The 14,756-nt window shown below is 39.4% G+C and overlaps 1 protein-coding gene across 14 annotated transcripts in view; it reads right to left on the reverse strand.

The window, feature by feature from the left end:
• The window catches only part of baz2ba (bromodomain adjacent to zinc finger domain, 2Ba), a 353,869-nt gene that overhangs the window by 61,865 nt on the left and 277,248 nt on the right, over positions 1-14,756 (reverse strand). For all 14 annotated transcript variants that reach the window (XM_072579429.1, XM_072579427.1, XM_072579426.1 and 11 more), the window contains 5 exons: positions 14,081-14,335; positions 11,540-11,754; positions 11,384-11,458; positions 10,106-10,349; positions 5,449-5,511 (listed from right to left, as the gene is read on the reverse strand). In XM_072579429.1, coding sequence (XP_072435530.1) covers positions 5,449-5,511; positions 10,106-10,349; positions 11,384-11,458; positions 11,540-11,754; positions 14,081-14,335 — 852 coding nt within the window. The remainder of the gene's footprint in view (positions 1-5,448; positions 5,512-10,105; positions 10,350-11,383; positions 11,459-11,539; positions 11,755-14,080; positions 14,336-14,756) is intronic.

A 14,756-nucleotide genomic window follows, 5' to 3' on the forward strand; every position in this document is an offset into this window, starting at 1 on the left:
GATAAATCGTCCGGTCCTGACCTGAGAAATCCCAAGAATACTGCAAGAGGCTAGACAAGAAATTGTGGGAGCCCTTGCTGAAACGTTTGCATCACCGCTAGCCACGGGTGAGGCCCTGGAAGACTGGAGGGTAGCGAATGTTGTGCCATTATTCACAAAAGCCTGCAAAGAAAAACCTGGGAACTATAGACCAAAAAGCATAACATCTGTGGTGGGTAAGTTACTTGAGAAGATACTGAGGAACATGATATACATGCACTTGGAAAATAGAATTTGATTAGGAGTAGTCAGCATGGCTTTGTATATGGGAGATCATGCCTCACAAATTTGTTAGAGTTCTTTGAAGTGACCAGGAAGGTTGATGAGGGAAGGGCAGTAGATGTAGTCTATACGGATTTCAGCAAGGCCTTTATAACATTCTACATGGTAGGCTGCTCGGGAAGGTTAATTACATGGAACCCATGGACACTTGGAAAATTGGACACAAAATTGGCCTGATAGTAGGAAGCAGAGGGTAACAGTGAAAATACACTTGTTGGACTGGAGGCCTTAGACTAGTGGGTCAGTGCTGTGCCCATCACTGTTTGTAAATATATCAGTGACTTGGGTGGGAATGTATAAGGCATGATTAGTACGTTTGTTGAAGACACTCAAATAATCGGTTTCGTAGACAGTGAGGAAGGTTATCAGAAATTGCAGCAGGACCTTGATCAGCTGGGGACATGGGCCGAGAAATGGCAAACGGAGTTTAATATTGATAAGTGTAAGGTCTTGCATTTTGGAAAGTCAAATCAAGGTAGGAGTTTCATGGTGAATGGTAGTGCCTTAACGAATGTAGTGGAGCAGAGGGATCTTGGAGATCAGGTTCACAGTTCTCTGAAAGTGGAGTCACAGGTACACAGGGTAATGAAGAAGGTTTTTGGCATTCATCAGTGAGGGCATTGAGTACACATGTTGGGAAGTTATATTACAATTATACAGGACGTTGGTGAGGCCACACTTGGAATATTGGGTTCAGTTCTGGTCGCCTTGTTATAGGAAGTATGTTGTTAAACTGGAAAGAGTGCAAAAAAAATTTACAAGGATGTTGCCTGGGCTCACCAGTCTGAGTTATAGGGAGAGGTTGGACAAGATAGCATTTTGTTTTTATTTAGAGTGTAGAAGACTGAGGGGGACCTTAGGGAGTTGCATAGGATCATGAGAAGCATGGATAGGGTGAAAGCACGGAGTCTTTTTCCCAGGTGTGGGGAATCAAGGACTAGAGGGCATCAGTTTAAGGTTAGAGGGGAAAGAATAACAAGGAACCTGAGGGGCAACTTTTTTTAATACACAGTGGGTGGTACACATACGGAATGATCTGCCAGTGGAAGTAGTTGAGGTGGGTACATTAACAACATTTAAAAGGCATTTGGACAAATACATGGAAAGGAAATGATTAGAAGGATATGGGCCAAGTGCAGGGAAAAGGGGATGGCATGGACAGGGATATTTTAATCAGCATGGACCAATTTGGGCCAAAGGGCCTGTTTGTGTGTTGTAGGATTCTATGCCTCTATCCCTCATTCTATCTTTATCACAAGGGGATGAACCCTGATTAAGTGCACAATGCAGAAGGCATCCAGCATCAGGTATACCTAAATATGAGGTGTCGACCTGCTGAAGCTCTAACACAGGACTAATTGTATGCCAAACAACATTTAATAGACACAGCTAAACCATCTCACAAATTGACAGATCATATCTAACAATGCAGTTTTGTCACAGCTAGTCATGAATGGTGATAGAAAATTAAACAACTCACTGGAGAAGACATTACTGCAAGGGTTCCTCCACAGAGTGCATTCAGCCTAGCCATCTTCAGCTGCTTCATCAATCACCTCCAGACCACCCAAGGCCAGAGGGGAGGATGGTCACTGTGCAATGTTCAGCACCATTTGCAACTCATCTAATGAAACAGGAGCAGTACAAATGCTGCATGATCTGGACAGCATTCAAGCTTGGACTGATAAGTAAGCAAGCATCATTTACGTCATACAAGAGCCAGGTAATGATGATCTCCAACAAGACAGAATATAACCATTGCCCTGGGACATTCAATGGCAATGGCACTGCTGAATCCTCCACTATCAACATTGGAAACTGGACTGGACAAGTCATTTAAATACTATGACTACAACAGCAGATCAGAAGCTTGGAATTTTGTAGCAAGTAACTCATCTCTTGAGTCCTCAAAGCCTATCTATAAGTGTGAGGGAATACTTGCTTGGATAAGTACAACTTCAGCAATATTCAAGAAACTCAACACCATCTATGAATAAGCCCACATGATTGGCATCCCATCTAATATCTTGAATGTTCTCTTCTAGCAACAATACATAGTGGTAGTAGGTGGGTACCATCTACAAAATGCATTATCATGGCTACTTCAACAACATATTCCAAACATGTGACCTTTTCCAACTAGAAGAACAACAGCAGTTGGCGTATGGGAATGCCATCACATTCTGAGCCAAGCCCCAAACCTGATTTCACAGAATCGCTACAGGCAGGAAGCAGCCATTCGGTACATCATGCTTACACCAGTTCTACTACCTCATGCCAATCTCCTGCCTTTTCCCATATTCTTGTCACCATTTCTTTCCAAATTGTGACAGTACTGTGACTTGAGGTGTATTTTGCCCTTTTCTTTAAAGAAAGGCAAGACAGAGGTGATGAACTGTTTATTTGAATCCAATAAGCTTGTGAAGCCTTGGGTCCTTTTCAAAAGTTGGAACAATAGAAGCAACCTGAATGGATGCGGTCAAGCTCCCACAGAACCAGGATTTTAAGATTTGGCTTTTCAGTAATAGTTGTTCTGTTCTGCTTTAAGACTGCAGTTTTGACCAATCAATTTGCGTACAGAATGCAATGGAAGGCACTTGCCTTTAAAAATAAAGAGAAGTTAGGATCCAGGTGATCATTTTAAATATTTTGAGGAGGTTTGGCCTGGTCTATAACAAAATAATCATTCAATGTCCTCATAATTGACTCAATTGAACCTATGACCTGATGAAGGACTTTTACCCGAAACATCGATTTTCCTGCTCCTGGAATGCTGCTGTGCTTTTCCAGCTCCACTGTAATCTTGAATCTAACCTCCAGCATCTGCAGTCCTCACTTTCGCCTAGTTGATTTTAACCTCACTGCAAATCCTCTTCCAAGGATGCCTACCTTGAAAAAGTTCTCCTCTTTCCTCTACAAGGATCTCAGTGTGTCTCTCTCTCTCACTGCAACCCCCAGGTCATCTCCTCTGCCCTAAAACCCCAGCCACGTCCTCAAACAGACTCACTACCACAGCCACCTCTCCTTTTTCAGTGCCTCCTACAGAACCAACTGATCCCACATGGACTCCGAACCACATCGTCAGTTGAACCCACCTCCATCACATTCCTAGGCAGTGCTTAATTCCTAATCACTGCATCAAAGTTTCTTACCACATCACCCTTGTCTCATTTGCACATCACTTTAAAATCTATTCCATCTTTCTTTTTCCCCTACCTCCTCTACAAGGCCCACTCATGATTATGAAAGCCTCTATCAAACCTCCTTCCAGCCTCCTCCTTTCCAAGAACTGTCCCAATTTCTTCAATCTATCCTCACAACTGAAGTGTCTAAATCCTATAAATTCTTCATTCTTGTAGATCACATTTGCATTCTCTCCAATGCATTCATATCTTTGCTACATTGTGACATACAGAACTATACACAATATTACACTGGAGGTCTAACAAATGTCTTGCTCAAATTCAACATCACCTCCCTGCTTTTTTATACTGTGTTCTAGCTTTATTAATCGAGCACAATCTATTATTAATAGTCTTCATCTGTCCTGCCACATTCAATGATCTATGCACATATACACCCCAAATCCCTTTGCTCTTTCATCCTCCTCAGAACTGTACCTGCTCCCTGTTGATTCTCAATTAAGCTTTCTGATTTACACCTGCTATATGCACACCTTTTCCTTTCCAACATCAATTTCTACCTCATTTGTCATCTAGAGAACTCTGATTAGAGGGAATTGTATCTCGACTGTACCTGAACCATCTGCTCATTGAAGGTGGCCATTGTTTAGTTACTATTTTTCCTTGCAAACTCTTATCACATTCAATCCTGCTTGGCTCTGTTCTTGTCCCATTAATGTCAGTTCTCCATCAACTGATTTTACTTACACTGGATTGTTGTGTGTTATTCTCCAACCTTTTGATACAACGAACACTGTTTCCTAAATGTTGCCTGCTGACACTTGATCTACTTGGGCGGCCTTACTTTTAAGGCCCAGGTCCAACAATGCTTTATTTTTTGTTGGACTGGATACATACTACAATAACTAACTCAGTACTGGTTGGTGCCATACCTGGCACATAGGAAGATGGTCATGGTTGTTGGAGGTTAGTCATCTCAGCTCCAGGTCATCTCTTTAGGAGTTCCTCAGGGTAGTGTCCTAGGCCCAACCTCTTCAGCTGCTTCAATGATTTCTCCATCATCAGGTCAGAAGTGTGTGTAATCATTGGTATAAACCAATGTTCAGCACCATTTAAATCTTCTCCAATTCTGAAGCAGTCCATTGTTCAACAAGATCTTGACAATCTCCAGGCTTGGACTGACAAGTGGCAAGTGACATTTGTATCACATAAGTGCCAGGCAATGGCCATTTCTAAATGAGACAGTCTAATCACTGTCCCTGACATTTAATGGTATCACCATCACTGAATCCCCAACTATCAACATTTTTGGGGTTATCATTGATCATAAGCTCAACTAGAATCCTTAGATAAACACAGTGGTTACAAGAACAGGTCAGAAGCTAGGAATACTATGGCAAGTAACTTACCTTCTGACTACCCAAGTTCTGCCCACCATCAACAAGGCACAGTAAGGGGTGTGATGGAATACTTCCCACTTGCCTGGATGGGCACAGTCTGAGCAACACTCAAGAAGCTTGACAAGACAAGACAAAGCAGCCTGCTTGATTTGCACCACATCCATCCACCACTGATGCTCAGTAGCAGCAGCATGTACTGAGTAGCAGCAGCCTAAAGCAATGCCAACAGCAGCAGAAATTCAGATAATGCACAACTGAATTTTGTAGCAGAAGAGCTTTTGCTATTCAGTCCACAAAACAAAATGAAAGATCTTTAATTCACTTTGATTGCGCTCACAATTGTTATATAACATGCAGTAATTTTATATAAAGCAAGTGCTGGACTTTGTGTTCCTAACCTGTACCACCTCTTGCCTGACCATCAAAATATGTTTTATTAAATGTAAAAACATGCAGCATAAATAACTTAGTCCTGACATTGAAAGAATAAAGGCAATGAATCAGAATTTTTTTTTCTTTGAAAGAGAAGGAAAACAATAACCTAAAAAGTTATGCTGACGACAGTTTGGAAGCAAAACATCTACCTTGCTCAACTTCTCAATCTGCTTCTCCAATTCTTCTACACTTGTTGACTGTTCTCCATCATCCTAAAAAGTAAATTCAACAGTTGTCATTATCAATATTTGTTATACATATTTGGTCGTGCAAGTTCAGATTCAATGTAGCACACTCAGGAGCAACAAGAGAAGTGATGACCTTGAGGTATTATTGCTAAACTATTAATCCAGAGACCAAAGTAATGTCTGAGACCTGGGCTTGAACGTCACCAAGGCAGATGGAGAAATTGGAATTCAATAAAATTAATCCAGATTTGAGAGTCTAATGATGACCCTGAAACCATTGTCAATTGTTGGAAAAACCCATCTGGTACAGTAATGTCCTTACCTTATATGGACTGCATGTGACTCTGGACCATGAGCAATGTGGTTGACTCTTAACTGCCCTCCAGCAAATAAGGACGGGCCATAAATGCTGCCCTAGCCAGTGATGCCCACATTACCCAAGAATGAATAAAAGAAAATTATGACCAAACTCAGCTTTGAAAATTCTGCACAGAGACGATTTCCATTATTAAAAAGTGCATTTATAGGTTAGTTAGATCAATGCATAGGATTAAATAGCATTTTTAACCTTTATCTCTTGTTCACACTTCAGTTTTTGAAAGAAATTTAGTAAAGACCATAAGAAATAGGAGTGGAAGTAAGGCCATATGGCCCATTGAGTCCACTCTGCCATTCAATCATGGCTGATGGGCATTTCAACGCCACTTACCCACACTCTCCCCGTATCCCTGAATTCCTTGCAAGATTAAGAATTTATCAATCTCTGCCTTGAAGACATTCAACATCCCGGCCTCCATTGCGCTCCTTGGCAGTGAATTCCACAGGTCCACCACTCTCTGGCTGAAGAAATGTCCCCTCATTTCTGCTCTAAATTGACCATCTAATTCTAAGGCTGTACCATGGGTCCTAGTTTCTCCACCTGACAGAAACAATTTCCCAGCGTTGACCCTTTCTAAGCCATGCATGGTCTTGTAAATTGCTATTAGATCTCCCCTCAACCTTCTGAACTCTAACGAATACAATCCCAGGATCCGCATCCGTTCATTGTAAATTAGGCCTACCATTTCAGGGATCATCTGTGTGAATCTCCGCTGGACACGCTCCAGTGCCAGTATGTCATTCCTGAGGTGTGGGGCCCAAAACTGGACACAGTATTCTAAATGGGGCCTAACCAGAGCTTTATAAACTCTTAGTAATACCTCACTGCTTTTACATTCCTCTTGAAATAAGTGACAACATTACAGTTGCTTACTTAACCATGGACTCAACCTGCAAGTCAACCTTTAGAGAATCCTGGACTAGCACTCCCAGATCCCTTTGTACTTTGGCATTATGAACTTTCTCACCATTGATAAAATAGTCCTTGTCTGTGTTCTTTTCTCGAAAGTGCAAGAGCTCACATTTGCCCACATTGAATTTCATCAGCCATTTCTTGGACCATTGTCCTAAACTGTCTACATCTTTCTGTAGCCTCCCCACCTCCTCAGAACTACCTGCCTGTCCACCTAACTTTGTATAATGGGTGAACTTTGCCAGAATACCCCTAGTCTCGTCATCCGGATCATTTATATATAAAGTGAAAGCTGGGGCCCCAACACTGAACCCTGTGGGACACCATTTGTCACCAGCTGCCATTCCGAAAAAGAACCTTTTATCCCAACACTCTGCCTTCTGTCAGACAGCCAATCCTCAAACCATGCTAGTAGCTCACCTCAACACCACAGGCCCGCACCTTGCTCAGCAGCCTCCCGAGAGGCATATTTAATCTTTAAAGAAATACACAAAGTAGGCACTATGTTAAAACAATAACACAAAAGCACAATTTCTCTTTCTGTGAAAGGATTTTCTTGCAGTATTTTGCTCTCTCACCACAAAATAATTGTGAAGTGTGCTCCATATCCAATTATCAAGTTATCATGGTCAAATTCACTCTTAATAAGCACCAATGGTTTAAATGCCATGATCTGTGACTTCCTTCATTTGATATTGGTTTTTGATGCACCAGCATGGCAGTCTCTCATTTGACACTAATGACATTGGTAATGTTAAAAACCACACAACACTTGGTTATAGTCCAACAGGTTGGTTTGGAAGCACTAGCTTTCGGAGCATTGCTCCTTCTACTTGATGAAGGAGCAGTGCTCTGAAAGCTGGTGCTTCCAAATAAACCTGTTGGAATATAACCTGGTGTTGTGTGATTGGTAACTTTGTCCATCTCAGTCCAACACCGGCTCCTCTATATCATGGATGTTGATAATACGAACTAATAGCATAAAAATGATCTAAAAAAAATTGAACATTTTGTGGGCCAAGAAAAAAAGCATTTTAAATGCTCCAGACAAATCTTACCACCCGCTAATGTACTGAAAGAAAAGGCTGTTACCACTGATATCATTATTTGTCGCTCTCCTTTCCTTGCATCATATAATTGCTGCATGCATTTGCAGAGTTCATTTATAGCTTCCCAGAAAATAATGCAATACTGCCAAAGCATAGCTGTAAATAGATCTGCTTGCTTCATATCACGAGGAAAATACCAGTTTCACACTAAATTGTCCAGTAAAGCTATATGGGTGTATGTGAGAAATAAGAAGGGGGTGACCATTTTAATGGGATCGTACTACAGGTTCCCAGTAGTCATCAAGAAATTGAGGGGCAAATATAGAGGGAGGTCGCGGATAGCCGTAAGAAAATAGGGTTATAAAGTAGGGAATTTTAACTTACCAAACATAGACACAACTGTCATAGTGTTAAGGGCTTGAACGGGCAGAAGTTTGTATCTCCTTTTGGGAAATAAGGTATGACAAGCTCTTGAGAGTTAGTGGGGAAATATTTTGGGACCAGTGACCATCATTCTATTAGTTTTAACATGGTTGAGAAAAAGGATAGGCCTAGTCCACAATTTAAAAGTTCTAAATTACGGCAAGGCTAATTTTGATAGTATTAGACAAGAACATTCAAAACGTTACTGAGGGAGGCTGTTGTAGGTACAGGTAATAGTACATCTGGCAAGTGGGAGGCTTTCAAAAGCAAGATAATGAGAGTTCAGGGACAGCATGTTCCTGTTAGTGTGAATGGCAAGGTTAACAGGAGTAGGGAAACAGGCATGTGTTGGGTAAAGACAGTTGGGATCAAGCAAATCTCTTGAGTATTGGGGATGTGGGAGTATACTTGAGAGGGAAATCAGGAGGGCAAGAAGTGTTCATAAGATAGTTTTGGTTATAAGGTTAAGGAGAATTCAAAAAGACCCTACAAGTATATTAAGGTAAAAGAGCAGCCAGAGAGAGAACAGAGGTCCTTAAACATTAACAAATCCATTGGTCGTAAACAAATATTTTGTGTCTGTATTTACTGTGGAGGAAGACATGGAAGCTAGGGAACTCGAGAAATAAATAGTGATATCTTGAAAAATCAGTCCACATTTCAGAAGAGCAGATGCAGGTAGATAAATTCCCAGGTTCTGATCAAATGTAGTCCAGGACATTGTGGGAAGCTAGGGAAGAAATTGCAAGGCCCCTAGCAAAAATAGTTGTATCATTGACAGCCATGGGTGAGGGGCTGGAAGACAGGAGGTTGGATAATGTCCTGCCATTGTTTAAGAAAGGCTGCAAGGAAAAGTCAGGGAACTACACACCATTGAGCCTGAAGTCAGCGGTGGGTGAATTATTGGAAGGATTCTGAGAGACAGGATTTACATGCACATGGAAAAGCAAGGACTGATTCGGATTACTCAGCATTTGGTTTTGTGCATGGGCAATCGTGTCTCACAAACTTGACTCAATATTTTGAAGAGGTGACCAAGATGATAGATGATGGCAGAGCAGTAGATATTGTCAACATGGACTTTAGCAAAGCCTTCTTGCTGGTAAACTGGTTGGTAAGTTTTGACCACATGGGATCCAGGGGTAGCTAGCCAATTGGATACAAAATTGGCTTGACAATAGGAGACAGAGGGTGGTGGTAGATGCTTGCTGATTAGACTGGAGGCTGTGAATGGCAGCGTGCCACAAGGATCAGTGCTAGGTCCACTGATGTTCATCATTTATATAAATAATTTGATGCAAAACAGATTTACAAGGATGTAACTGAGACTGAAGGGTTTGAGATATAACAAGAAGCTGGATGAGCTGGGACTTCTTTCTCTGGAGCGCAGGAGGCTGTGGGGTGACATTATGGAGGTTTATAAAATCATGAGGGGCATAGATAAATAAACGGCCATGGTCTTTTTCTCAGCATAGGGGAGTCCAAAACAAGATGGTGTAGGTTTAAGGTGAGATCGGAAAGATTTGAAAGGGATCTGAAAGGCAACTTTTTCACATAGAAGGTGGTGCATATATGGAACGAGCTGCCAGACAAAGTGGCAACATTTAAAAGACATTTGGCAGGTACATGGATAAGAAAGGTAGAGAGAGATATATGCCAAATGCAGGTAAATGGGACTAGTTCAGGAAAGCTTGTCAGTATGGACGAGTTGGGCTGAAGGGTCTGTTTCCATGCCAAGTGACTATGATATATTCCATTTAAAAAAATGAAAGTTAAACTCATGACAGAAATGTCACAAAATAGAGTCTTAGGTCATAATCTCAACTAATTTCAAGACAGGCACCATTCAAATTACCTCATCATCAGCAATTTCCATTTTCTTTGCTTTCTTCTCTTCATCTTTATCTTCATCATCATCGTCATCTTCCCCTTGATCATCACTGTCATCATCGTCATCATCATCATCATCGCTATCCCCACATTTTCTTTTTCTCTTTCGACCAGGAGTGGGAGTTCCTAAAAACCGGTGCTCTCCGTTGCTATCAGCACTGCCAATAGTCTCCTTCTTACCAGTTCGTTTAGCATGAATAATCTTAAGCCTAGTAACAGTGAAAGTATGTCAGCTTTTAAAACAAGGGCACTGTAACATGATCTCTGGCAGTTCACAAGAATTATGCTCAACAACATATCGGAGAAAAGAAAGCCTAACAATTTCCTGGTATCCTGGTATTTCCTGGTATATAAATATAATATTTATATTTTCAGTATAAATATTATATACTGAACAATAAGCTTCATTATTCAACTACATTTTGTTGAACCAGGAGGGAAATACAAAAATAATACAGAACAATTTATGGGGGGCAAGTGACAAGAGGTGAAACAGACTACCAAACTTTACATTTGGAAAACCAATGTGGTAGATACAAGTAGTATTTCAATTTACAATGTAAATGGCAATAAATTTGTTTCATTTCCAAGATGTTGCAATTATTAAAGTGTGTAATATGCTGCCCATTACTGCAAGGTGATTGGAGCACAGGAATAAGGAAGCTTTGCTACAATTTTACAGAGCTTTCGTGAGAACACACCCACAATACCACGTGGAGTTTCAATCTTCAAATTTAAGGAAGGATACACTTGCATATGAGTCAGAAGGAAAATTTCATTAGATTTCCCTGGAATGAAAAGATTGACTTGATGGCAGACTGAGTAAATTGGGTCTATATTCTCTGGAATTTACAGTAATGAGAGGTGACCTCTTGGAAATGTACAGGTTTTTCAAGGAGACTGACAGAAGAGACTGATGTTGCTTCACTTGGCTGGGAAATTAGATCATAGGGACACTCAGGATATGGGGTGAAATGGTTAAGATAGAGATGAGGCAAAGTGCCCTCACTCAATGGGTTGTAAATCTTTGGAATTTTCTACTCAAGTATATAAGCAATGCATGCTCCATTGTTGATTCTATCATTGGAATAGACAAAAGTTTGGTCTTTCAGAAGTCAAATGATGTAAAGAGCAGGTGGTTAAGTGAATTGAAGCATCATGATTGTATTGAATGATGAAGTCTCAATAGAGCATATGATCTACTCTTTTTACTTTGTCCAAGGAAGGACATTATAAAACTTACTTCCGAAGTTTCCCTTCCACAATCCATTTGTCTCGTCTCAGATTGGACATGTGGTCAATGTTTTTATCAATTTCACTGAAAAAGATGCAACACAAATTATCAATAGACCTCTTCTAAAAGGCACACTTTATCTGAAATTTAAGATAAAACACTTACTTTACCACAACCTTGCTGCATGCAAGTTCATTAACCAAGAATGCAAGTACAGAAGCTTTCTGAGCTGGCGTGTGTGCCTGGAAAGGTTTTGTGTTTAAACTCTGACTAAGTTCAGTTTGTCCATTATGGGCTTCCAGGTAGATCTGTAAGATCTCTGAAACAGTGTCCTTGTTAATCCTGACGTTGGTCACATGGTCTCCAAGAAAAGTTCGTGCCTGAAGTACAAAATATTTATCAAAATGAACATAAATTACTATTAATAATGTGGTAGCAACTCTGTTTATAAAGTACTGGAATGTTTGTATCTGACAAGAATTTCCCCCAGTACACAAGTCAATGTGTGGATCAACAGAAAGTGAGGGCTTTATTACTTTTTGCATCAAGGAAGCTGGATAGATATACATTGTGTTGCACGATTCTGTTCAGTTCTGCCTGAAATAAATAAAGCAACTTGTTGATCAAAATTAAGTCTCGGTCGAGCAAAAAAGTCGATTCAATGAATCTTTTGAAAGTTCAGAGAGCAAAATCACATTCAGCACTGCAAATTCCACAAATTTGATTAATTTGTAGAAATTTTCCATGTGTCTCACCATCTGCTAATAGAAATAATAGTGGGGGCTCAGTCCAAGAAAATATAGAACCCTCATCGCCAAAAGCATGATACATTCCTTCAAGCTATTCTTAATTTTATTTTTAAGATGAGTGACATTGCCTGTATTATCCTGTCTTCTTTACACATCTAAAGCCATAAACCAAGGGTAATGTGCTATTTTTTTCTTTTACAACAATTCACACTGACAGTAAGAATAACTTAAAACAAAAATCCCCTTAAATTTAGAAAGGCTTCTTTATAAACACTCTTTCTGCTGGAAAGGAATTATGATGATACCAGTATACATCTTTAGAACTCAAATGAGCAATATTCGAGAGAAGCCAATTGAAATTAACATATTTAAAGGCATTCCAGCTATTCAATTTGAGTTGAGATATCAATGGACAGAAAAAAGGATTGTTATATTTTCAAATGGCATCCCATAGGGTATTTGACAGAAACATGGAATGTGTTAAAAGAAACATTGCACAGAGGTGAATATAGTACTCTAAATCTGCATTTGTATTTATAGCAAGATCCTTTAGAAAAGTAGAGGATGCAAATTGGAATTCACAAAAATGTTGGCTTCCGTGTTGATGTAACAGGACAAATTTTGACAATACTTAACATTGGTTTTAAACTGAGGCTTTAAAACAGGGCGCTGAACTTTGCATTACTATTACTTCCCGATTTAAAAATAATTTCTGAAGTTAAAGAAAAATTAAATTCTGATATTACTTTACAATACAGTAATATGAAGAAGGAACAAGGGTCAGCCACATGGCCATTAAAGCCTGCTCCATCACTTAATGAAATCATGGCTGATCTGATTTTAACCTCATCTCTACATCCCTGCAAATCCCAATAATCTTTTTTCCCCTTGGTAATAAAGAAACAGTCTACATCTGTCTTAAAAATATTGAAAGATTCTGCATCCACTGCTTTTTGAGGAAGGGAATTCGAAAGACTCAATTTTCAGAGAAAAATATTTCTCTCATTTGTCTTAAATGGATAACCCCATTTTTCAAATGATATCAAGCTCTCGATACTCCCACAAGAGGAAGCATCCTTTCCTTATCCACCCTTTGGAATTATATATATTTCAATTAAGTCACCTCTAACTCTTCTAAACTCCAGACGATACAGGCTTAGCCCATCTTGCCTTCTGTCATAAAGGAAACTGCTAATTCCAGGTATTATACTAATACATCTTCTCTGAACCGCTTCCAATGCATTAACATCTTTCTCTAAGTTTGGTAACTGTACACAACACCCCAGATACGATCTCATAAAAATCCTGTATAATGAAAACATAACCTTCCTATTCTTACACTGAACAAACCTTAACAATTCTGTTCGTTTTCCTGATTACTTGTTATACCTGCATACTAATCCTTTGGAATTCATGCACTGGGACACTCCCGATTTCTCTGCACTTCAAAGTTCTGCAACCTTTCGTACTGCAGTCCACAAACAATTTAAGTAAACAATTTGTAACTATTCAGATATTGAATCTGAATCACATTCTGTAGTTTTTGAGTCCAAACTTTTTCATTCACACATGCACACTTGCAAGAAATCTCAAAAATAACGGTAACTAGTTCAAGAAATTTTAAATCCAACTGCTGATGGTCAATGTCTGACAATTGATCACTAATTTATGCATTTAAAAGTGAAAAATCCTCGTTGATTTTGTTGCTGAAATTGTCTCGTACCTGTTTTTGTGTGTGAAATAGTACATTAGACCATGAGCTGAATTGAATTTGACAAATTAATCAATGTTTGTCTTGATCAATAGGCTAGTCCATGGCAAATAAAATATATTACATAATATTTTTAAAAGTGAGGATTATAATTATAAAAGAAAATCAACTACTTATGAACAACAATCTGTTACTTTGTTTCATTTCAATGCTGTAATCATTAATAAAAACAAAGTGTATTCATACCTTATAACCTGATGGTAGCCCTGGGTCATGTACAGCAGCAGCCAATAGTCTCACCAATAAATTCTGGACCTCTCTCATGCTGTCACCCACATTAAGCAGTCCTTCTTGAAGTACATTCAAAGTTGGGACATCAATACTTAAATCAAAGCCTAGAACTTTACCAAAGTTGTGGAGAAACTGTACGACCATAAGGCAATCAGCAAAAGCACCCCCAGGTAGTACAAGACCAGGAATGAGGTGGAATTCTGGTAGAGCCTAGCAGCAGAAACAAATAGAAGAATAAATAGTACAAATAAATCTTTCTTGAAGAATAACTAGCCAGATGATGGTTCATTTCACGAGTTATTGGGTTACCATCATTATCCAATGAATGTTAACTTACACGTGCCTACTTGGCCAAGTCCTTTTCTAAAACTTTAAGATTTTGTCTCAGCAGGAGTTCTTAATAAGAAATAAATTGAAAAAAATTGCAGAACACATGGGTAATTGATCGTTCAATTGAGTTATATCCTCCAGTTACCGAAGCACAGATATAAATAAACATTGGTTTGAAAGGGGCACAATAAAGTAGCTATGAACATGATGATTAAGAATAATTAAATCTTGGACTTTTTTTTGCCAGTTTAATCATTTCTACATTCCATGTCAAGTAAAATGGGTTTTATTCAGCACCACA

Source organism: Chiloscyllium punctatum, chromosome 10, assembly GCF_047496795.1.
Source record: "Chiloscyllium punctatum isolate Juve2018m chromosome 10, sChiPun1.3, whole genome shotgun sequence".
Lineage (NCBI taxonomy): Eukaryota > Metazoa > Chordata > Chondrichthyes > Orectolobiformes > Hemiscylliidae > Chiloscyllium > Chiloscyllium punctatum.